General features: G+C 42.0%; 1 protein-coding gene across 4 annotated transcripts in view; it reads left to right on the top strand.

Annotated features, from left to right (window-relative positions):
• Positions 1-16,858, top strand: part of PIBF1 (progesterone immunomodulatory binding factor 1) — a 270,000-nt gene extending 253,142 nt beyond the window's left edge. For all 4 annotated transcript variants that reach the window (XM_083168868.1, XM_083168869.1, XM_083168870.1 and 1 more), the window contains exons 17-18: positions 15,544-15,723; positions 16,676-16,858. In XM_083168868.1, coding sequence (XP_083024994.1) covers positions 15,544-15,723; positions 16,676-16,726 — 231 coding nt within the window. In that variant the 3' untranslated portion in view covers positions 16,727-16,858. The remainder of the gene's footprint in view (positions 1-15,543; positions 15,724-16,675) is intronic.
• Positions 16,859-25,470: the final 8,612 nt, after the last annotated feature.

The following is a 25,470-nucleotide window of genomic DNA, read 5'->3' as shown; positions in this document are numbered from 1 at the left end:
TGCTGCTCCTCCTCCATGCTTCTAGTCCCCCATCCTGCTGTTGCATCTTATATAGGCAGGTGATTTGTGTGGAATTACTGGGGGGAGGGGGGTATCAATGTGTTGTACTACTTTGGGGATCAATGCACTATTGAGGGGTCCAGTAAGTTTGTACTATAGTGGGGGCATATGTGTTTAATCATTGTGGGGGCCTCTTTGTGTGTGTGTGTGTGTGTGTGTTTTTTTCTTCAAATTTATTCTTCAATTTTAAAGTCTTGTCGGTGTGCCGCGACTTATAAAAGATTGAAAATCACTGCCATAGGCTATGCTGACTGACATAATTAGGAACAAGGTGTTTCACGTTTTCAAGCCAATGATAAATTTTGTTTTAACAAGTGTCTACCAAATAGCATTTATTATCCGTATCTACTGGTATTAACAGTGGCTTGAAAACATTTACAACCACCTAAGAAGCCAATAGATACTGTATGTCTGTTACAAATGACAAAATGCTTCTTAATGGCCTATTTTTTTTAATTATATTGAGACATAACAGGTGTTACAGACGAGTCGGGCTTGTTACCTGCAATTATTAAGGATCTCTCAAATAAATAAGGGATTATGGCAGATAGCTTCATATTTGCTGTGGTCCCTCCATTTATGACAGCAGCTGTCACCCCTTTAGGTTTTGATGGGGACGGTAATGTTATAAGATTTACAAAGCTCTGGAATGTAAGGTTTGGCCATTTGAAGATGATGTTAGCCACTGTAGCCTGTACACTACATAGTACTGACATTACTGGGAAAGAGTTCCTTTTGAAACCTTCCTGTTTATGGCTACCACTTCTGCACAGAGCAGCCCCGTCTCCCATCTCTTACGTTCCATCCACGTCTTGTACATGGCCTTTCAGAGCCCCTGTCCCTGCATATGATTATTAATACATTCAAGTATGAAAAGCAGTGATAAGAAAGTTCGTGGCCCCTTCGTTCGCATGGAGCTGATGTTTTGCGTCTGCACATGCGCAGACTTATTTCTGCCGGAGTGCAGACACGGGTGCGTGCAACAACGGTGAGCAAACTGTTCACTGGGTGCACGCACCCAACCTTGTGGGCGGGGGGTCGGCGCGCAGGGGTACTCGCCGATGGGAACGGCCAGCGTTTCATGGGCGTTCCCATGGTAATTTCCCGGTGACGTGGGTGCCAGGCAGCTGACATCACCAGATGTCAGCTGTCTGCCCAGTTCCTCCCGAATGTGCACGCATATATAAGTGAACTGAGAGTCACTTCATGCGTGTGCGCACCACATCTTTCGATGGTCGGCGGCCATCAAAATATGTGGGAGGTTCCAACTGGCATGCGAATGAATGTATATGTAAATAATCCTTTTGCATGCCATGTGAATGTATGCGCCTTGCAAATGGTCGGCTGGTGTACCACCATTCGCAGGGCGGGTTCTGGTTAACTCACGAGGATGCGAATTCGCATCCGAACGAATCAACCAGAATAAACCCCAATTCCCCTGATAGTGCGTTTCCAAACTTGTCTGCAGACTTTCAAATAAGTGGCCAGATGTATCAAGCTTCAAAAAGTGATAAAATGGAGAGTGATAAACAACCAGCCAATCAGCTCCTATCTGTAAATGTTTCAAACCCAGCCTGTAACATGGCAGTTAGGAGCTGATTGGCTGGTTGTTTATCACTCTCCATTTTATCACTTTTTGAAGCTTGATCCATCTGGCCCAAAATCTGAAATTTTCACTGTACATCGTGAGCGCGGCTATTCTTTTTCCATGATCTGCTTTCTGTCATATTGTTTTGGAGAGCAGACCTTTTCTGTGTAAATCTCATAGTAATCTTTGGATTGTTGGTGTTCCTTCTTGCCTGAGATCCTGTGACACGTGTATACAGACCACTTGTTAATGTCAAAACAGAAGTCTGGTTTTATCTCCGGTGATGGAGCATGTAGATACTAATATACTCGTCTGAGCTATTTTCATCAAGCAATTTGGCCTATGTATCCCCCTGGCAACATGATTGCAGAGTTTACAACTCTAAGCAGCATATTGGCATCAGCTATGCAGTCTTCCCAAACAGCTGCTCTGCTGAGATGTTTTATCCTGCTCTGCACATGGCCGAGCTATGCAAATAGTTAATAACTAAGCACATACTCTCTTGTTCTACAAATTGTTGTTGGGGAATGGGGAGTCTGCTGTTTGGGTGATCACTGGAATTGCATACCAGTATTACTGCATTTTACGAATGATTGATATTGAAGCTAGTAGTGTATTATCATTACGTTTAACCTCTTGCTTCTGTTGTGCTTCACTTTTCCCAAAGCCCCGAGATTTAGTAGAACATCTGTGTTTTTCTGAAAGCTAAGGTGATCTGTTGTATCTCAATGGTGTAACTATAATCAACAAAAGTGTATGTGGTACAGTAGGGAGTGTGCAGGTCTATTGGACAATGGCGTGGTGGCAATTTACCCAGCATTTTGTGCATGGGAAGTATGGAAAATCACTGGAGAAATGGACACTACACCCTTTTCCCAGAGACCTGCTTTCTCCCTAGTACTCATAGGGGTATTCAATATCCCGCCGCTATTCCCAATGGGGGAAATCATGGCGGGCCCCTATTTAATGCTGTCTTCTTTGACAGCATTGAACAGGGATCTCGGCAGAACGTGCCCAGGTTTACAAGCAGTTGGGCATGTTCTGCCGAGAATGGCCGGTAATTGACAAGCTCCCGGCCACAGCCCGATGATTTCCGTCCGCATCTCGCGGCCAAGCCCTCTTTCTGCAGCCCGCCAGGCGGGACATTGAATCTCGCCTGCCGACTTAGTGTCAAGCCAGCAGAGAAGAGAACAGGACAGGGTCACGGCTGTTGGGCCAGCCGGACAGTCGTGACCCTGCATTGAATACCCCCCCTCAGAGTCAATGTCGCTGCTTGCTATCGGGTGGAGGGCCCAGATGGATACTGGATATGGACCCCTTCCCCTCCTAACAGACACTTGCTTTATCAAGTTACAAATATATGCAAACGTTTGGGCACCCGATCACATGTTACAGTATGTTGCACGGAATTATGAGATGACCTAACACAGGGTGTGCAGGGTACAAATATGAAGAGAACATAATTCTGGACATTTTATTGCATTTTATGATTTATATGCTGAAAGTACATTTTAAACATTGGAACAGTGAATGTGACGTGTAAAGGTTTGCGCATTCTTTTACTCAGTACTTGTAATACCCCCTATTACAGAAATAAATACTAATCAACGTGGTACAGTATGTGGTTATGTGCTTAACAGTGACAATGTCACCTCAGAATGCTGGCACCCTGATCCCATCACAGGTGAGATGCTACTTACAGCATTTTACTCCTATGCAGTGTTCTCCCCAGAAATGTTTTCAACCCGGGTGGCATCAAGAAGTAGCCAGGTTGGGGTCTTCGCAATAATAAAATCGTTCAATTATGACCAAATTGATTTAAACAAGATTTTTATATATTAATCACAGATTTTTTTTTTTTTTTAATCAGCTCCTAAATACTGGCCCACACAATGAATTTTAAATAACCTTCCAGATACCGGCCCACGCTGAGTGGCACAATTGTTTAACAGCTTTTCAGAAATACTGACTGCCCCTACAAATGTCCCTCAGATATTTAAACAAGTCTTTGCCCCCACTTGCTAGCGCCACAAAGTTTAATAGCTCCTGTGACAATATAAAGAACAGAGAGTGGACATTGGACGACCACTCTTTAATATTCTCATATTCTTTAGAAAGGTGGGTGTGGCCTTTTAAAAGGGGACATGTCCATATACCCCTTAAACACATTATGTAACACAATAGTAGACCCCTTGATACTTGCACCTTACACATTATACCACACAGAATGAGCCAAAAAGCATATTGTGTCACACGGAATGAGCCAAAAACCACATTATGCCACACAGAATGAGCCAAAATTAAAAAAGAATGAGCCAAAATTCACATTATGCCACACTGATTGAACAGAAATTCACATAGTGCTCCACAGACTGAGATGGAGGGGACACGGGGACAGAGACTGAGGGGGTGTGAGGACAGAGATGGAGCCGGGGCTCAGCGTGAGGCTACCTTTCCAACAATTCAGCATTTAGCAACAGGCAGCAACTGATCACGAGAAGCCGGGGGCAGCAATCACACTGCCCTGCTTATGCCCTAGCTCCGTCACAATGCAGGCATGTGAAGGGAGGAGGCGGTGCCTTGCCCAGCTGCCTGGGAAGGAGGGAATATGCTGCTGCTGGCCGTTTGGCGGAAAACAGCTTGTCTCAAGTACAATGCTGTTCCTAACCAAGCAGTCCCCTGCTGGCCAGAGCCAGGACCATGCCACTTAGCAGGTGAAAGTGCTGACATTATTTTTTCAAAGTGGCGCCTGTGCTCACAGCCTGACAGCCAATCAGGAGCAACCACTGCAGCGATCGCTCCTGCAATTCAATAGATTTTATGTGCAGCACATACTATCTATCAATGCAACATTTGATGGCGGGCCCGCGCATCACTTTGAATGGTCCCTTAAAAATGCATACAATCATTCAATTTATCAGCCAGATGTGGTCGGAATCGAATGATTGCATGCAATATCTCAAAAGTGTATGGGCAGCATTAGTTAGGCATTTAGGTTTTGTTGCTCAAATAGCAACACTTTGTGCTGCCACATGTCTGCACATTCATACATCTGCTGTGTTCAGATGCAGTGGATTTGTGTTGGCCAGATGTACTAAGCTTTAAAAAGTGATAAAATGGAAAGTGATAAAATACTAGCCAATCAGCTCTTAACTGCCATGTTACAGGCTGTGTTTAAAATATGACAGGAGCTGATTGGTAGTTTATCACTCTACATTTTATCACTTTTTAAAGCTTAGTACATCTGGCCCTTAAGCAGTGACCTGCTGATATATATTTAAGGTTAAGCTAAAAAAACAGATTTCCTGGACCGTAAGCACATGATCTGATCTGCTGCACATTTGCTTACAAAACAATATTACTATTGTGTGTGTTCATTTTCCTAATGTGAAAAAAAAGCAGTTTTGCAACATTCTTAATGTGTATTCATACATTATAACTGCCGTGTCAGTAATGGCTCTGGTATCTTCTCACACTGAGTGCTTATGTTTTTATTTGTTCATTTAAAAGTTGGCAAAATTTCTGAAAACGAATGCAGTGCAAAAATGCATGGTACTGTACGTACAAAACGACCAATTACATTTTTAGAGCATTTAATAAAGCTACATGTGATGGGCATAGGCCCAGGCACCCCCTATTGACTGGCACACCGCAACCGCTGCCTCGGGTTTAGCCGCAAACCTTCCCAGCCAAATGTGTAAGGCAATATCCCCTCCAAAAATGGGCGCCGCCTTGGAGGAGACAGACATTAGAGGTACTGCCGTACCTCTAGTGTCTGTCAGAGGATAACAGCGCGGCCAGCGCTACCTGCAAGTGCGGATTCTGGCAGCGCTGGAACGCTGTTTGAAAGGAACCCCCTAGGCAATGAGCATTTACCCATTTCTCCTGACAACAATTATACAGTACCTCACCTTTGGCAACAAGCATGTAACACACCTCTTCCCCCAGCAATGAGCATGTAGAACTGCATAGCAACAAGCATGTAATTTCCCCTAGCAATGAGCATAGAACATCCCCCTGCCAATGAACATGTAAATCCCCCCTGGGCAACGAGCATGTAATCCCCCATGGCAAGAAGAATGAAACCTCTGGCAAAAAGTGTGTAACACCTGGCAATGAGCACTATATCTCTAAAGTGAGCATGTAGGTAAGTGGCACTTATGTGGTATAAGATGTAATAGGCATTATGGTGTGTGGTATAATATGTAATGGGCATTACAAAGTGTGGTATTATTTATTTATTTAATTGGCATTAGGGTGTGTGGGGATGCGGTCATTTGGTCGACAGCATGATGGTCGACAGTCATTAGGTCGACATGGGTCTAGGTTGACATAGGAAAAGGTTGACATGGTTTTTAGGTCGAAAGGTCATTAGTTCGACTGGTCGTTACTTCGACAGGTCATTAGTTCGACAATGTCTAGGTCGACAGTCAAAAGTTCGACATGGGGTTTTTTCTTCTCCAATGGTGCACCCCCTAATAAAATGGTCTGCGCACGCCTATGGTGATGGCCTAGTTAGCATTACAGTAACCTACAGCAACATAAATGTTCATGATTGTGTCTCAAACAAATATGTACTTAAATGTATTGTGAAACTAGCGGACAACTATAAAGTTGTTAACTGCAATTGTCCAGATCTCTAGTGCTTTTGCATACCTTCCAGCATGCCATGCCCCAAAAGGGGGTGGTGGGTGGGACCTCGCTCCACGACCCCCGTTTTTTGCATTTTGAGTTTTGTCCAGTTAGTGGGCCTGTCCCATTGTAATCAAGGTCTGATTTTGGGTGTGCATTTGAAGCTACTGAGGCCACACATACCAATGTAATTATGTGCCATTCAGATTTACTGACTTGCCTAGTGCAATCTGATGATTATTATACAGAGCACATCTTCTATTCAGTTGCCACTTCCAATGACGACATTTTCTGGTTTAAATTCCCCATGTACATTTTTTTTTATTATTATGTTATTTTAACTAGACAACATATTATCAATTTTAATAGTCTGTCTCCAATTTTAAAGCACAATTTTGTTATGTTACTGCCACAACTTTCAGCCATAGGGTATAAAATGTATTAAGAGTAAAACTTTATAATTTTGCACTAGAAGCTATTATTTAGAAAGTTTCTGTCAGCAGTCGCAGTCCGCACCTGCATCTGCAACCGCGTCTCTTACCTTTGCGCTGGTCCACGCCATCCATGGTGGGATGTTCCTTGCAGTTACCCTGGGCCTAGTCGGGGTCTCACGCTGATCCCAAGCTGGTCCCAAGCTGGTCCCACACTGCATGGGTGCCGCTAATCACTGGCAGCCAATCACAGGCAGGCTGGGGGATATAAATCAGGCTTCCAGCACTCCCAAATCTCCTTGAACAACTTGTCTGTTCCCTGTGTCATTCCCCCGAGTCAGCGTTCTAGGCTCCAGTTTTCCCTGCTCCATCGGTACCTGTTCCAGTGCACCTGTGATCTGCTGCTGCTACTAGACAGCTCCCTGGATAACCATTCATCTGCTAGACCAGTGGTTCCCAACCCTGGTCCTCAAGTAACCCCAATAGTGCACATTTTGCAGGTCTCCACACAGAATCAGTGAAATAATGAGCTCCACCTGTGGATCTTTTAAAATGTGCCTGAATAATCTGTGCACTGCCGGGTGACCTGGAAAACGTGCACTGTTGGGGGTACTTGAGGACGACGGTTGGGAACCACTGTGCTAGACTATCTTCCAGCTATTCCATCTACAGCTCTCATCTGAAGTAGCCTGTGCCATATCCATCCCAGATTCATAGTCTAACATCGGTTCCGGCTCCCATGCCGACGCAGTCCACGGCTCCCAGGCCAAAGTATACAACATCCGTATTCAAGCTCTGACCATCGCTGATCCATCGATACTCATCTCTCAGTGATAGGCCAGTTAGGTGTGGGATCTCTGACAGAGGGCCGCGACCTGTCCAAACCATCGGTGGGGTTAGACTCTGTGCCTCTGATCAGAGTCACGTCAACTCCAAACCTAGCTGTGTCCGCAGTGCCCAGTGACATATGATCTGCCAATATCAGAAGCCCCCACTATTCCAGTATCCTAAAGCCACCACTGCTGCCATAGCTGGGGACACCAGATACCCGAGCCCTGACAGTTACATGACAATTTTAATGTTTATTACCTGTTTCTGCAATAGAATAATGCATTAAAGAAAATGAAACCTTAAAGTAACTATTATGGAGGCTATATAACCACAGTGGTTAAAAGTAGAGATGAGCGGCGGGCCCTTTTTTGGGTTTTGGTTTTGAATCTGGATCTCCCTTCGGGTTTTGGATCTGGATTGGTTTTGGCAAAACCACCCTTGCGGGTTTTGGTTTTGGATCTGGATTTTTTTGGGAAAAATGCTAAAAATTGCTAAAATAAGTGATTTTCAGCCTGTTTTTGCCCCTAAAGTATTATTGAGCTCAACAACATTAATTTCCACTCATTTCTAGTAAATTTTGATCACTTCACAGCTCACAAAATTGTTTTCATTTACTGTATATATGTCGTCACACTGGACACTAGAAATATGTCGTCACACTGGACACTAGAAATATGTCGTCACACTGGACACTAGAAATATGTCGTCACACTGGACACTAGAAATATGTCATCATACTGGACACTGGATATATGTCGTCACACTGGACACTAGAAATATGTCGTCACACTGGACAATGGATATGTGCCGTCACACTGGACAATGGATATGTGCCGTCACACTGGACAATGGATATATGTCGTCACACTGGACAATGGATATAGGCCATCACACTGGACACAGCCCCTGGACAATGGACACAGCCCCTGACACACTGGACACAGCCCCTTGTATTATGGACACTGCAGCCCCTGTACACAGTGTACACTCAGCAGCACTGCAGCCCCTGCGTGTGAGCACTGCAGCACCGAGTTAGTTAAATCACACAACACAGGGCTCAGGGCTAAATAAATCACAACACAGGGCACAGGACACAGGACAGCCCTTGGACAGTGGACACAGCCCCTGACACACTGGACACAGCCCCTTGTATTATGGACACTGCAGCCCCTGTACACAGTGTGTACACTCAGCAGCACTGCAGCCCCTGCGTGTGAGCACTGCAGCACCTAGTTAGTTAAATCACACAACACAGGGCTCAGGCCTACATAAATCACTACAACACAGGGCACGGAGCACGGATTTTCCCACCCACCCTCTTCCCTCTCCTAGATTGGAGTGAAGATGGCGGGGCGCGCGTGTGACGTTTATAATATCCCGCGAGAATCCGACAGCGTGATGATGACGTTTTGCCTCGTTTTCGGTCCGGAATTCAGGCGGGAACTCCCGAACCGACTCGGATCCTGACTCGGATCACGCTATTCGGATCTGGGGGATCCTGACCCGCTCATCTCTAGTTAAAAGCAAATAAGATTGCCTTTAACCACTGTTATTTTATTGAATTTCTCTTAGGAATATAAAACACCACGCAAAACTCAAAAAGGCAAAAAAATACATAGTATGGCAATGTATTTATGAAATAAAGAAGAGTTTAAGTTGAAGGGTAAAAAAAACACAATATAAGCTACCCGAAAATACAAAATGTTAAGATAGTAAAATGAGCTCTAACACGTGCATAAGAAATAAAATTTGTTAAACCAATCCAGGCAGCAAGAGTCCGGGTCTGGGAGCCATCCAGCCTTGAACAAGAAACATAAAGTTGTAAATAACAATTTAAAGAATCAGATAGGCCTACACCAAACATTACACATATGGGGGTCAAAGAGGGGGGATATAAACTGTCTCACCAGTACAGTGTACCACAGCAGACTAAAATTGCCACACATGTAGACAAGGCCAGTGCCTATGACAGAAATCAGGAGTGTTACATTTTGGACAGGAGGTAGAAATCAACCTCCTTAGCTTAACCAGGTACCAAGATGGACGGAGTCCAACACATCCAGTTAAGAATGTAGAATCCTACCTGGTGAAAACAGGCAACTGCTAAAGCCATGAGGAGAATCAAGTATTAACCACCAATCCTCATCCGACAAGAGGGCCAAGTCACTCTTCTAATGCATTCTGAGAGACTGTTACCCCTCTAACCCAAAGTGTAACATCAAGAAGGAGTAAACATAGGACATACGCATTTTAGAAGTAGTTGTGTGGACAGGTGACTCAGAAATAACCGGTAGAGAGAGCTGCATTGATTAGTAATCCTCTAATTTCCATACCCTACAAGCCAGAACTAATATAGGAGAACAATGCCATAGTGAGGGTGTAACAAGTAAATAATAAACTGACTATTGCACTGATTAACCAGAGCCCAGTTTCCATTCTCAAGTTCCAAGTCAACAACTCTTAAGTCCTTAAGATGCGCCAACTCAGATGCCAAATAGCATAACCGCAAATTTGGAAGTGCCAATTCTCTCAACCCAGGGACAGTACAGGGTGTCCTTTATAACCGTTTAGTTTGTATAACCATATTCACCATGTTTACTTGACCTGTAACCAACAAAGGAAACTGCTGCTAAACCTAAATCCAGCCCTAAAATAATCTAAATGAGGTTTCTTTCCTTTCTCACACATGCACAAACACAGAGGCAATCACAAGGTAGCAGACTAGCTTTCGAAACATTTGCTTTGAGCGGGCTTTCTAGTCCTCTGCACATACAGATGTGTCCTCATATATATGTTTTGCTGCAGTCTTGCCAAACAGCCCCTCTTGGCACACCACTTACTGCTAGTTTTGGGCATCTTCGGGGCGTGTCCTAGTCACCATGCAATGCAACTTTGCACTATGTTGTTGTATTTTTGAGTTTCAGAAAACATTTACACCATCAATCAAATATTGCACCAATACTGTTGCACTGTTTTAGAGGTGGTGGGAAAACTACTGGCATCAGTGGCGTAACTAGATACATGTGGGCCCCATAGCAAAAGCTTGTAAGAGCCCCTTATTTATCACCTAATGCTGAAAAATATATACAGCACATGTAACTTTGACAGGCAAAATGGGCCCCTCTCAGCTCTGGGCCCCATAGCAGCTGCACCCCCTGCACCAATGGTAGTTACGCCCTTGACTGGCATGATTATTGTGTTTTGGATTGTATTTCTTGGGTTGTATGGCGTTAAACCCTAGTGTGTCACAGGCAGCAGCGGGAAGGTGTGCGCAAAATTCTATCACACAACACAGAAAGAACGGACAACAGGTTGACACAAGCTTATGATCGACATAGACAAGGTCGACATGAATAAGATCAACTCAAATTTAAAAAAAGAATTCTACCTCTGTCGATATATATGTCAAAATGAACACGTATAAGTGTAACGCGTCCTCTCGCTGTGCTTGACCATGCTTCCTTGCTGCACCTGTCACACTATTATATTCCCACTCTATGCCCACTTGTATAGTAAAGCATCGTCCATGCCTTTATTGGCTAAATGTACATAGATGCAGCACGTCATACCTGACGTTGTCTCATGCGTCCGCTGGAGTGCGCATATCGCCAGTACACACTGAGCATTGTAGGTGTTATGTCTGTCCAATCCCCCATTTGGTTGGCATATCGTGTATCCAGCTAAAGTGTTATTCAAATGTAGCATTTTCCAGGTGTCAACGTTTAAACTGTGTCGACGTCGTGAATGTCGAACTTCTAGTGTTTGCATCATTGTTAAATTTTCTGTGTAAAGCCTGCTTCTCAGTCATATTTGCAGGATGTCTCTCCTGCTGCATTTGTTTGAGGGATATGGGTCATAGGGTCACAGCACTAAGGTCGACATGCATTGGGTCGACCACTGAAGATTTACATGAGCCAAGGTCGACACATGGGAAGGTCGGCATGGTACACTGGTTTGAGGCTCTCCCCTTCTATTTACAATTCTTTGTTTAATATTAGCAGTAAAAGGTGTAGCATACAGTTACATGTTGCACCATATGGTATTGTGGGGTGCACGCAGCCAGTGTTTTCTGTCTGTTCATGCTTCGAAAATGTAGCAGTCCGATAACCTGGCCCTGTAACAACTAACCTGTGAAAAACCCCGCCCCAGCATCTCAAGTCTCCACCCATTCAGTCTGACATGTATGTGTATCCTGTTCCTGTTTCCCAGAGCTCAGTAGGACAGGGACAAGACAGAGCTTCCTTCTGGAAAAATACGTGCCCAGTGGGTTGTTAGGGGTATAGTTATGCAATGTGGATGGGTTGTCAATGCTGCTCAAAGAAGAGAAAAGAGGGCGGTCATGACGGCAGGGATGCTGCTCTCCATGTTGAGCAGCACAGCGCTGGCCATTGTGTCCCTGTTTTAGCATGCAGATAGGAGCGCTACAGCAGAGATGGACCTCCTGTGCATTGCAGCAGAGCACCCAGTGATGTGAGAGTGCTAATTAGGGTGTTGGTAGGGCTGGTAATGGTGTTTATTCTGCTGAGGTTGAGGTGTTATACATGGTAGCGTGTCTGTAGTTGCACTGTGCTATTGCCTGCAGAAGGAACACTGGGTCCGCTGTACCTGCATGAGGAGCGACTGATGCTGACGTCACTGAACAATATCGGTAACAATTTCATTAATTGTGGATATCGTTCACCAGTGGCCATGGCGATTTATTTTCTTAAGAATATGTAATTAACTGGTATCCATCAGTAAAGTCATGTAAGTAAAAGGAATTACGTTATTCACTAACAATAATAGGGGATTACAATAATTATATAAAATTTACTGAATACAATTTACAAAAAAAGATTGGAACAGGCTTAATGTGACCATGCTCTCCTTATTTTCTTATATTGTTCAGAGATTAAGTATAAATTCCCAATTATATGGAACATTATATATTCTGTATAAGATTAGACACTGCTTAATGGTTAATCCATGATCTGAGTCACTACAACGCATTAACCTTAGACTTCTGAGTGATAGAGACTGTTAAACTCTACATACCTGCAGTTATATTAAGCAAATGTTACTACATATGTCATCCCAACAATGGGGTTATGGCTTTTACTAGTTATGAGGCTTGTGCACAAATGTGGTCATAAACTCACCACTGTCAATTTATGTATGTACACTGCCTGTGCATTGCAGCGGGCCAGCTTGTGGCCCCAAAGTTCTCCAACCACTGTCTGGGGAGTTATGTTGTTGCCCACTTTATGACTGACCATATAGCTTTCTTTTTCTATAGTCCTATATTCAAAATGCAATAAAAACATGAAAATAATATTGATGTGATCTGATAATATTATGGGAGTTATTCAATTAACCCCAGGAATATTCCACAGGGGGGAAAGAAGTGGGTTTGCACAGGTTAAATATAACTAAATGATTCCACACTTTACACAGAATTGTTGGGTTCCTACGCCTGAATACCAATATTAAGGTTCGTAAAAAAGGCTATTTGCTGTAATTAATCAGCCTTTCCACCTGCCCATGGGATCTGATGGCAGATAGTCACAGGGTAAATTCCTTGGGTAGTTGAATACCTGCCTATGAATGTTAGTAGGACATATTTTTTTTTTAATAACTGTAACCTGACACTAAGGGGTTTATTTACTAAGATAGGAGTTTGACTGAAGATGGCATGTTGCTATGGGCAACCAATCAGAATCTACTTATTTATTTAGCACCTTTTAGAAGATAATAGGATCTGAATGGTTACCCATCTTCAGAAGAACTCCCATCTTCGTAAATAAGAGTAGTTATCTGTTGCTTGAAGAGCCTTCTTGGATCCAAATTATTTGCATGCGCACAGCTTTGTTTGACATACAGCATTATTCCACAGAACTAACTCATTAAATCTAATGCTCACTTATGGAATCCTGTACAGTAGCACACACAGGGGGGGTTTCTGAGTACCCAGAACCCCTCCCCCCCAGGAGTCTAAGGATCCTAGGCTGAAAGCTGATGGTCCCCTCTTTCCATGAGTACAAGAATTTTTAAAATCGGCCCTTGGAACCGGAGATATCTGACTTCAAAGCTGTGGTCCCCATCCAAGCCTGTTAATTGCTAATCCCAGTCAGATATTTCAGGTTCTGTCTGACAGAATTTTTCTGAGGGTATATTCCAAAAGCTGGGACTCTCCCCCTTTAATGGACACTAGTAGCTTGTCTCTACTATTCACAAAACCAGAGATATCAGCAGCTGCTTACTGCTCCAGCTCCACACACCTGGTATTTAGTTGTATATTCTCATTGGCGGATTGCTCTGCCTCCTGAACTCTGATCCCCTAGTCCAGCGGTTCTCAAACTGTGGGTCCTGACCCCCAAGTGGGTCCAGACCTTCTCAGTATGGGGTTGCAACTATTCAAAAATCTGTTGAATTGTTTATTTTAGACTCCTCCCATCATGTTATGCCTCCACATTGCTGCCATGCAGGTGCTCTCTGATGACAGTAACTTAATTATTTTTATTGGGGTCCCAGAGCAAAATAGTTTGAGGACCCCTGCCCTAGTCCATATTACCATTTGGTAGGTGGGATTATCTAGTTTTTAATTCCAATTAAAATCTAAGAAATCTATTTCTGGTAACTGGAGATATCTGCAGTCAAGCAAGCTGTCCTCCCACCAGAAAATTATGAATAATAAGCCCACTCCACTATACACCCCTCCTTTGCATATTAAACATCCTCTACCACCCTGGAAGTTTTGTATCAGGACCCCTTTATTCAGTCCAATGCCCCCTTCTCCCACCCAATCTCCCAACATCTGTGCAGTAAAGGGGTAATTAGTGGAAATTACTGATCCAGGCCCTACATGCTGAGCGATTGATATAATACCCCCTACCACCCGCGGAACATCAAAGCCTCCCCCACCCCTACCTCTGGAGGATCGGTAGGGGCCCCAATACATTGCTATGCCCAGGGGTCTACACTGCTGTTGCTGCCCCTGTATGTGTGTGTGTGTGTATATATATATATATATATATATATAATATTATTATTATTATTTATATACATTTGGTCTATCTATAATACTTTAACTGACCCGGCATATACTGGGTCACCTAAGTGTCCATCTCCATAAAACCCTCTTCTGAAAATCCTGCGTTTGCCCCTGCTGTATATAATTTTGCAGCTGGCTGTCTGTACACATTGACAGTCTATGCAACTGTATTCATTTTGATATATCTACTCTGATACCGAGAAAATGTAGGGACTTACCCGGGAAAATAGTCCCTGGATCAAGCAGTGACATTCCCGGGTTGGCCACTTTCACACCACCCTAATCCCTACATTTTCTGGTGTAGGGGGGCAGCAGCATCCAGGCAGCGGGGTCCAAACTGCGGGGATAAGGGCAGCGGGGCGGGGAACGCTGCTGGATTTGAAAAGACTGGCCAGATGCTGGTTGGCTGAGAGTGTCCGCCCATTCTTTTCAATATGTTTTCAAATCTAGCAGCGCTTCCCTCCCCACTTCCTGGCAAATAGCACTACAAGCACCCAGCCGCCACTGCTCGGATCCCTGCAGTCCTGGTAAGTTCCTTTCACACCAGCCAGTAACCCATGCTGGTCGCGGGAGCAACCCTGCTAGCTAGCAGGGTTGAAATCCCAGCAAATTTTCCAGAGAATTCGGCCCAGGAACCTTGCACACCAGTGCTAGTTGTGTGTTGTTCCCAGGGCCAACCCGGGAATTTTGGCTGGTGTGAAAGGGGTATGACTTGGAAGGTGTGAGCTGAAATGCAGGTGCCAGCAGCAGGTCATGACTGAATAGAGCAACAAATGGATAGCTATTTTCGGCGCCGTCTACTGGCAGCTCAGATTATTGTAGCTCACCCTAAGTGTATGAAGACATATCGGTATTCACATTGTCATAGCTGATTTATAACAACATATACAGTTCTTGAAAATATGGGGATTATGAACAGATTACAAGCCTATCTATGTAGCCCTGTATAATTTTCTCATGACATTTTACAGGAGCTGGCTGAAATGAAGCAAGTTTTACTAGGTCTTCACAATAAACGTCAAGTGGAAGGTTTACCTCGCTCTAAAGAGCATGCAAGGAATCTGACCAGTAAAGTTAAATCCAGGTCTCCCGAACATGGACTGCAGTCTCGTCAGGATGAAAACGTATTTCTACCTCAGCCGACGTTGTTTGTAAGTGTTTCATCTTTGCTTTTAATGCTGTTTATAGTTAATGGTAAACTGCCATTTGTTACAGGTGACAGTTTTTATAACAGCCATAAAATTGTGGATTGTGAATTCTTTGTTTATCTGCAATTTTTATGACTTTGCTTGAAGTTTTAGCTTCCACTGTGCCTGACGCTTGTTTGGTTTTTGGTTCTGACATCGATGTGTGTATTCTTAACATTAAATCTTTTAACTTGCTACAAAGCACTTCTAACATAAAACAAGTGAATTATGTAGGCTACGTAGTAAAACAGTGTCATTTGGAAAAGTCTGATATTATGTCCTTTTTCTGTCCCTTACAAGAATATAATTCTAAATAGCATAAAGGTTTTATAAATCTCTTGCAGTAAATGTCAGTTTCTGCTTTTGACAACATTCATTATAAAAAGCGGAGATAATATGCTGTTGGCAGCATACGTCCAGTCTGCAGCATTTAGTGCCCCCTCTTTTCTCAGATCTCCGAACTATAAAGTGGCCTTTTACAGGAAGGGGTGCATATAATCCAGAGTACCTTTTGGGATTGTGTGGTTTAATATCCATACCCTCCAATTTAGTGTTCATTCTAGCACCCGCCATCTTTGAAAACCCATGCAGTTCCTCTTCCCTGCCTGGGGTGTTGCTGTCTGCTGTAGTGCTTCGAGCACAGTGTGGTCTGTATATCAGCACTGATATGCAAACCAGACCTGTGCTAGGTATAAGACTGTGAACTTTTATACCCAGCATTATTAATAAAATCTTATCGATCTGGAATTTTGGCAGCATGATTATAAATATAATTATCAGACCAGATAGCACTGTATGTAATAGTGTGTTTATGTTGGTAATAATGCAATAGAATAAAATGCAATGTATTGTGAACATAATTTGTCATAAAACTGTATAACTTGATGTTTTTTGTCTTTGTTTTTAATTGTGACAGACAAAGAAAGAAGCTCCGGAGTGGTACAAACGAGTGAAGAAACAAACATAGAAGAATTCACATTGTTTACACTAAATATGTCTTTGAGATCTATTTTTATTTAATCATGTGATGAAATATTTTTTATACTCGATTTTAAACCATGTTGACATTATGTAAATAAACATATCCATATTGTCACAATTATGTGTATCTAATAAGTTTGTATTTCTTTGTTTTTATCATATCAGTTGACTAAGTAAAGGCCCCCACTCACTAGTGCGATTTGACCCTTTTCTTCTGATGAAAAGGGCCCAAATCGCATGAGTTTAACCTCCGATCTGATGTGCACTTTTGTGCGCATCAGATTGAAACTGGATCCATCGGATCCTGCAGTGAGTAATGGTATCGCATGCAATGTATCGCATGCAAAAGGATAGCATGCAATATGTTGCATTCAATTCTGCCGTCTTAAGACTGTTGGAAGTATGCTAATGAGATATGTCATAAATAGGAAAGGCTTTTACACTGTTCTCAACAATAAAGGCCCATATTTCCTAATAGTGCTATCTGTACATGCAAATGATCACCCTTTCACCTTTTCTGTGCATATACAGACTGATTCAAAACACATTTTACATGGACCGCTACAAATTGAAAAAGCATACAGTACTATAGTGTCACTGGTGTAGAGACGGGACAAGTCCATGGCTGTTTGAGCTAGGCAGCTTCATGGATGTGCTAAGGAGCCTGATATCAGAACTAACATAATCAGTACTTCTCCCCGATTTATTCGCTGGAGAGATTACATGTGACCTGCATTTCCTCTTTAAGCAAAGCTACTATTATAGAATAAATGCAAGCTGACATACATGACAATCCCATAAAAATATTTGACATGAACCACTATAATTCACAATTTTCCTTGGTTTAATTAGTAAGACTGCTACAATGTATTCATTATTCTTAACTACTATGGCAACCACATATAAGGCAATGAGCAGAGTGGCTTTGGTATGCATATCCGAACTCTGTCTACTAAGTCGTCGTCCCCCCTCTATCCTCATGCGCATTTTATTACCTTATTTCACTTTATGTGACATGCTGTGTGCTTGTGTGTCTGTAACTGGCAGCCATATTTTTAATCTGCAAGCACATTTTGCAGTTTAAATTAAAAAAAAAAACTCAGTGAGATTTCTCCTTGAAGATGGTATCGTCTATTGCCTACTGTATGTAGTACCGTAGGTGTTATGTAAGGTGCCTTAACCAGTATTGCTAATATGAATTAAGGATTCTCAAAATTGTGCAAGAACTGTCCATTAAAATTTCTTGATCTAAATGATTAACTAGATTAACTAGTTCTGAATATTGCTATGCATTTTGAGTGCTTTTTTAATGGAATGCTCTTTTTAATATGCTATTTCTCTTGCACTTTTCGGTCTCATTGGTGCTCATTAAAATTGCACTTTTTACTGGTCTCCTATAAAGAGATAATAATAAGTTTATTGGACTTCTATTGGCAAAGTCCTGGTATATTTAATACTAATTATAAAATAATTCCAAATTGTCATTTATTAACTGCTCTCTACCCTCGGGCGGTGCGATTTTGTAGGGTGCGATGCCATTGACTTTGCTATACATTTGTATGAGATGCAATGAGATTTAGGCACCCCCCACTATCCATGCCACCCTGAAGCGCAGCGAGCCACGTGTCCTTCTGACCTTTTCATACCCCCACTATCCACGTCGGCTTGGAGTTGATTGTATATAGTGTGGCGAGCCACCGAGCCCGAAGCGTGGCGAGCGCAGCGAGGGAACGCGGATTAACTTACATGTATTCCGCGTCCCCTCGCAGGGGTCGCTACGCTTGCCATGCTTCAGGCTCGGTTGCTCGCTACACTATATAAAATCAACTCCACGCCGACGTGGATAGGGGGGGTATGAAAAGGTCGGGAAGACGCGTTCTGCTGCACTCGCCATGCTTCAGGGTGGCGTGGATAGTGGGGGTTGTCTAAATCTCATTGCATCTCATACAAATGTATAGCAAAGTCAATGGCATCACACCCTATAAAATCGCATACGATGTGATTTTCTTACGCAGAATCGCCCCGCTAAGCTATTTGCTTAGTGGGCGCCCGGCTACTACATAAGTACCAAAAAGTCTAGTGTGTACACTAAATATCGTTAACAATGCAAGCGCTCACGCATCGTTAATACCCCCCATCCCGTTGGCTGGACATGCAGGTCAATTTTGGCTATAGCAAATTACCCATTCTACCTTGCTGGCTATTTGTTTATTCTATTCAAACTGGACAAAATATGCATATGAAGTGCTAACCAGCTGGAAGTCAAACACATTTGGGAAACCGAGCCAGGATAATCTATGGATGCCTGAGTCTTACATGAACAGAGTCTAAATCATTTATTAAGACGGCAGTTAACTATACATATTTAAATGGAAACACTAATACCATTAACCATTTCTGGGAATTATTAACCCAAATTACAATTGGATCCTTTTTCTACATATAACTGCATGCAAATATTACCTGAATACTAACAAAGTATCAAACTAATCTGCATCTATATGCTATGTCTGTCAATGTCCTGGGTATAGTGAGTCGATATTGATCTGTGTATGTGTTCTTTAGATACAGTATATAAGAAAAACTTTTTTACATTTGAAAAAAACCCAGTTTTTTTTTATCCAGCTCAGGCTTTCTAATTTATTTTCATATTTCTTTTATAAGGGCAGAGTATTCCCTCATTCGACTGCTGCTTGGTTTGTGAAGCTTATAATTAACGAAGACATTGTTATATCCCCCTATAAGCACACCATTAATACCTATACTATATTTGATATTCACTATTGTAAAGTGCAACGGAATCTGCTGCGCTATATAAACTAAATAAATAAATATTTTTTTACAGGTTGAGTAACCCTTATCCAAAATGCTTGGGACCATGAGCATTTTGGATGAGGGATTTTTTTCAGACCCCCCCCCCCCCCCCCCTTCAGGATCCTCTTCAGCGGCATCTCCAGTCTCAGGGGTGCATTGCGCAGGTGCATCGATGACATTACCGACGCACTCGCGCAAAGCTCTAATGGAACTGGAGATACCGCCGTGCTCATCGGGGGATGAGGTAAGTATTAAATAACGGGCGGGGACACACACACACCCCAAAAGAACACAAAATATTTTGAAAAAACACTTTTTTTTCTGAATATTTCGGTTTTTGGAATACACGGATAAGGGAGACCCGTTCTGTATAATCCTTTACATTAAAAAAAAATGTAACAGATAATAGCAATCTTAATTGTCTTTCTATATTTTCCTGTTTGAGGATGGATGGAGTATGGAGCAGGAAGAAGAAAAATAATAGGGACCAGTGGGATATCCTATAATGGGTGCAGGGTAGGCCACACTCCCTACACCCATTTAATTATACTTACAGCTCTAACGACCCAGCTGCCATAGCCATTATCCAGTAAATCACATATGCGCAATAGAGATGTCCCTGGGAATGCGGCACAGGCACCATGTTTCCGGAGACCTGTTCATGAGCGGTAGACCATTCCAAGGTCTACTGCACCTCAGGAGAGGAGGGGGGCCTAATCAGAACCTGCATGTGGACCTCCCTCTTCTCTTTTCAAGCGCATATGGTAGGGCAGCATTATAAGATAAATAGTAGTGCACTGATTCTCATTTCCAATCCTCAAGTATTACCAAGAGGCCATGTTTAGATTTCTGTACTCATGCACAGGTCAGATAATCTGTTTGCTGGGTCAGTAATTATCCACCTGCTTCCAAGTCCTATTCATACCAAAACTTGTTTGGAAACCTTGAAAGTTGAGAATGCCTGTCTTTAGGCTGGCTATACATCAGAACAATATTTAGCCTTCCGATTCAATGGACTACGGAACCCTGCATTGGGAATGCATACGCCCTTGCATGAAGAAGCTAACAATGGCGTAATTACATGTATTCGGCAGCAATTTTGACATGACATTATTAATCCTGCAGCAAGACCGAAAAGAAGATCTAGTCTGTGACCACGGGAATGCACAAATCGGGCGTACACACTAAGAAATACAGTAGGAACAATTTTAAAAAATTCACATTATTTTTGGGTGGCAACTTTTTGATCGCAGGCAACTGCTTTTTCGCTAATTATCAATCCATTCTGAATTAAGCTCATACATGTTCTCCTGGACATGTTCACACTCTGTTCAGTTTTGTCAAGTTTGAAAAGTGTAATTATTGCCTCACATAGATTTTGGCCACAATAAAAAAAATTAAATGACGGGGGAGAGGCATCAAGCCTTATAGCAAATTTGTCCATAATAACCAGTCTGCTTCTAGTTACCATTTATCAAGTATATTTTATAAAAATGGTAGAATCTGGTTACTATGGCCAACTTTCTCTTTAGAAATTTTGACACGATTCCTCTTATGTATGTAGCAGTGGTAGACATATTTGTTATCAATAATGAACAGTGAACCTTTGCTCCACAAAGTTGATAAATAACAGATAAAGGAGCAGTATATTAGTAGAATGCTACTTAAAGTGGACTTATATTCATACCACCTGGTTCTCACCAGTCATCTGGATGAACCGAGAAGCCAGACCCAAGACTCATGTCTTTTGTAGGTCAATGCCCTATCTGTCTTCTTTGAAGTTTATGATACACTAACAAATTATAGAATAACTGCCTATTTTCAAAGTTAAGACAAGCACAATGTAATGATGTGTTTGATGCATATATGTATCCTGCCCCACAAATAAATTGGATTCCCAGCATTGTTTGCTTTTAAATATCCATACTGCGAATTTAAAATTCAGTGAAGTGATTGCAAACAATGCAGTGATGGGCACTGCATGCTGGGGTTGAAGTAGATCATTGAAAATAAGCAGCTAATAATGGATTGTATTTTCAATCCCAAAGGAACCAGATTGAGCATTTAATTGGCATGTAATGCAATTCTACACCTGTCTTCCTGTCCAATTGGTGTCTTGTTTCTGACCATCCCACCTATTTTGTTTCCTTGTGTCTGTCTATTCTGTTCTGCTTGTAATTCAGATGTGTCCTCAAACATTTTATATCTATCCTTTTATTGTTTCAATAAAAGTTATTGTTGGGAAAGACCTAAAGATCATTCAGTCGGTAAATCCCACAATTGCTTCTATTTGAGAACTAATGTTAATGATTACTTTGCAAGGGGGGATTGACATTGGCTAAATGGAATTGCTTTATCTAAGGGCTGGTAATAAAGACCATTTTATTGCAGAAATATCATTTAATGTTTACGCTTGTCATGATTTTGTTGAGCACATTACATAGTAACATAGTAGCTACGGCTGAATAAAGACATTCCTCCATTGGTTCAACATTGATCCAGCTTTCTCTTTTCTTTTTCTTGCAAAAGAATATGAACCCATAGGAAATACAATTCTCCAAATAATGCAATCAAAATCCATGATGAGGTTGAGCGGACCCTTAACCTCATGAGGTCCTGACAGCTTTACAGGTATGTAGACATGAAAAATGACATTAGTGTTCATGGACCTCAACATAAATGAAAAATAAATGCTGAAGATCTATTGCCTCTCATTGGTAATTAAACCCAAGATTAATTACCATTGGCTAGGGCAGTGGTTCCCAACCCTGGTCCTCAAGTACCCCCAACAGTGCACGTTTTGCAGGTCTCCACACAGAATCAGTGAAATAATTAGCTCCACCTGTGGATCTTTTAAAATGTGCCTGAACAATCTGTGCACCTGCTGGGTGACCTGGAAAACGTGCACTGTTTGGGGTACTTAAGGACCAGTGTTGGGAACCACTGGGCTAGGGTCATATCACCTTCTGCATTTCTGCTGCAAAGCTGTGTTTGCATGGATGAGTTGGAAATCAGCTATAAGAGCTTGTAACCAATCAAAGCATTAGAATCTAAACAGCAATTCAGAATATTTTATTAACTAAGGTTAATTCCTGCTATTTCATGTGTAGGTAAGTTTGAGGTGGTAGGTACTAGGCCAGTATATAGACAATCCAAAGGTTATGATGGTTCAGTAACAAATTTCATACATACAGATAGTTCTTTCCAGGGTAAATGACGAAGATGAGTATTCAATAAATGTAGATGAAGTAATATGACAATATTACTTGTAACATATTGGAATACAAATACCTGGAAACTGGTGCGTAATGAAGTCAACGTGTAAAAAAGTGCTGTATGGGAGGTAAGTTACCGGGCTAGAAAGTCTCATAGATGTGGAGAAGATGTCCTGGAGTCCATCGATGGGAGGAAAATAGAATAATTATTGTGTCAAATGTGAAAGAATGCAAGTTGAGTTATATGTGATGCCCTTGACTCTATTATAGAAATATTACATATCCTGTCAGGGTAACATATGTGGTACGTATATACATAGTCAGTAACCAAAGAAACATGAGCACTGCTGGCTGCCAGCATTGATGCCTAAAACATTTGTACGACACTTGTTACTTGCCTTCTGTTATCTACAATATGAGGACATGTCCAGGTCAGATGGCAAAAGGTATTTATTAGCCTAGTTCATTGGACATTATGGGCCAGTGACCGTCCGTCCCCCCTGTCTCCTCCCCTCCTATTCTGGCATATAGCCAGCAACCAAATTAATAAGAAAGAAACCGCACATTTACCTTATGGAGAATCACAAAGTAACAAAACCTTGATTCTGAGCTGACGCTGCATACAGGTTAGTATTAATAATTCACTACAGGGATGTATAACAGAACCTTCAGCATCAGAGGATCATGTAGCTGCTCACCTTGTAGTGTATTTGATACAGCATAACAACAGCAATGAAACCTATTATTTTGGTGATATTAGTCAAACAGTGAAGCATTAAAAATCTACACAAACATTATCGATGAAAATGAATGCATGTCTGTCTGTGTAGCATCGCTTATCTGGCTGGGACACAACACTCAAAACCTTGAAATCTTGTTTCCAAAATATATACAGTATGAATAATAAACAACTGAGCTTAAACTTTACTTTTTTATGGATTGTGCTGTTTTGTATGAAGCTAATTGTGCCCACCACCCCATTGTTACACAAAAATATTTTAGTAAGGTATTTTGGCCACAACCTCACGGACGGCGCCATTAATTAGTTTTTTTAACTAAAAAACGAAATGGAAGCAGTGGGAGACACGAGGTGGTACAGCATACCTGCAACATATTTTCTAAAGGTATGATATGCCAAACATAATATGCCACACACCATAATGCCCATTACATATTGTCACACACCGCAATGCCCATTACATATTATGCCGTACACCTCAATGCCTATTACATATTATATAGCACACCATAATGCCTATTACATATTACACCACACACCGCAATGCCTATTACATATTATGCCGTACACCACAATGCCTATTACATATTATGCCACACACTGTAAAGCCTGCTACATATACCACACACCATAATGCTTATTATACATGCCACACACTGTAATACCTATTATATATTATACCACATAACGGCCGCTTATCTACATGCTCATTGTTAGTGGTTATATCTCGCTGCCCAGGTGTTACATGCTCATTGACAGCTTTTATGCTCCTTGCCACGGGGGGATTTAAATGCTCATTGCCATGGGTTTCTTACTTGCTGTTGCCCAGGGGTGCGCAGTGCAGTGTTGCATGCTTGTTACCTGGGCATGCACACTGCACTCCAGCGCCCCGGGACTCAGCACTCCCCTGTCAGATGCTAGAGGAGCAGGGTCTGTCTCCGCAGCCTGGCGCTGGAAAGTGAAGGAGCCTGCTGTGTGCTTTGGGTGACCAGCTGCATCAGTGGGCCGGGACAGCAATTTCTGGTATAGTGGCTCCGGCCCTCCCCACTCTTAAGAGCAGCAGGGCCCAGGACAGTTGTCGACATAGTACCCCCCCTAATGGAGGCCCTGTTCCCCAAATTCGACATTAAGTCAACATGGACACCGTATAAGTGTACCACGTCCCCTTGAAGGGTTTGCTTAACCCCTTCCTGACAGAGCCAGTTTTTGCGTTCCTGACAGAGCCCTTTTTTTCAAATCTGACATGTCTCACTTAAGTGGGGATAACTTTTTTTTGCTTTTACTTATCCCAGTGATTTTGAGATTGTTTTTTCGTGACACATTGTACTTCAAATTAGTGGTAAATTTGGGTCGATACAGTCTGTGTTTTTTTGTGAAAAATACCAAAATATCGTGAAAAAATGGAAAATTTTGCGATTTGCAAAATTTTAAATTTTCTGCTTGTGAGACAAATAATCTTACCACTCAAAATAGTGAATAACTAACATAGACCATATGTCTACTTTATGTTGACATCATTATTTCAACTTCCTTTTAATTTTTTGGGACACTAGGAGGCTTACAATATGAATAGCAAATTCTCAAATTTTCAAGAAAATTTCAAACACTGATTTTTTTAGGGACCAGTTCAGTTCTGATGTGACTTTGAGGGACTTGTATGTGAGACACCCCCATAAATGATGCCATTTCAAAAACTGCACCCCTCACAGTATTCAAAACAGCATTTTGGAAGTTTGTTAACCCTTTAGGTGTTTCACAGGAATTAAAACAAAGTGTAGGTGAAATTTCAAAATTTCTTTTTTTTTGCAGATTTGCAATTTTAATACATTTTTCTAAGGAACACAGTACATTTTACTAGAGAAATGTGACTGAAAATTGATTCCCCCAATTCTTTTGTTTTCATAAATATCCTATATGTGGCCCTAGTGTGCACGGTGACCAAACCACAGGCTTCATAATAGA

The sequence above is a fragment of the Crinia signifera genome, chromosome 2, assembly GCF_055691185.1.
Source record: "Crinia signifera chromosome 2, ASM5569118v1, whole genome shotgun sequence".
In the NCBI taxonomy this organism is placed as follows: Eukaryota; Metazoa; Chordata; class Amphibia; order Anura; family Myobatrachidae; genus Crinia; species Crinia signifera.
Note: the sequence above shows the minus strand (reverse complement) of the source record. Positions and strands in the feature narration are given on the sequence as shown.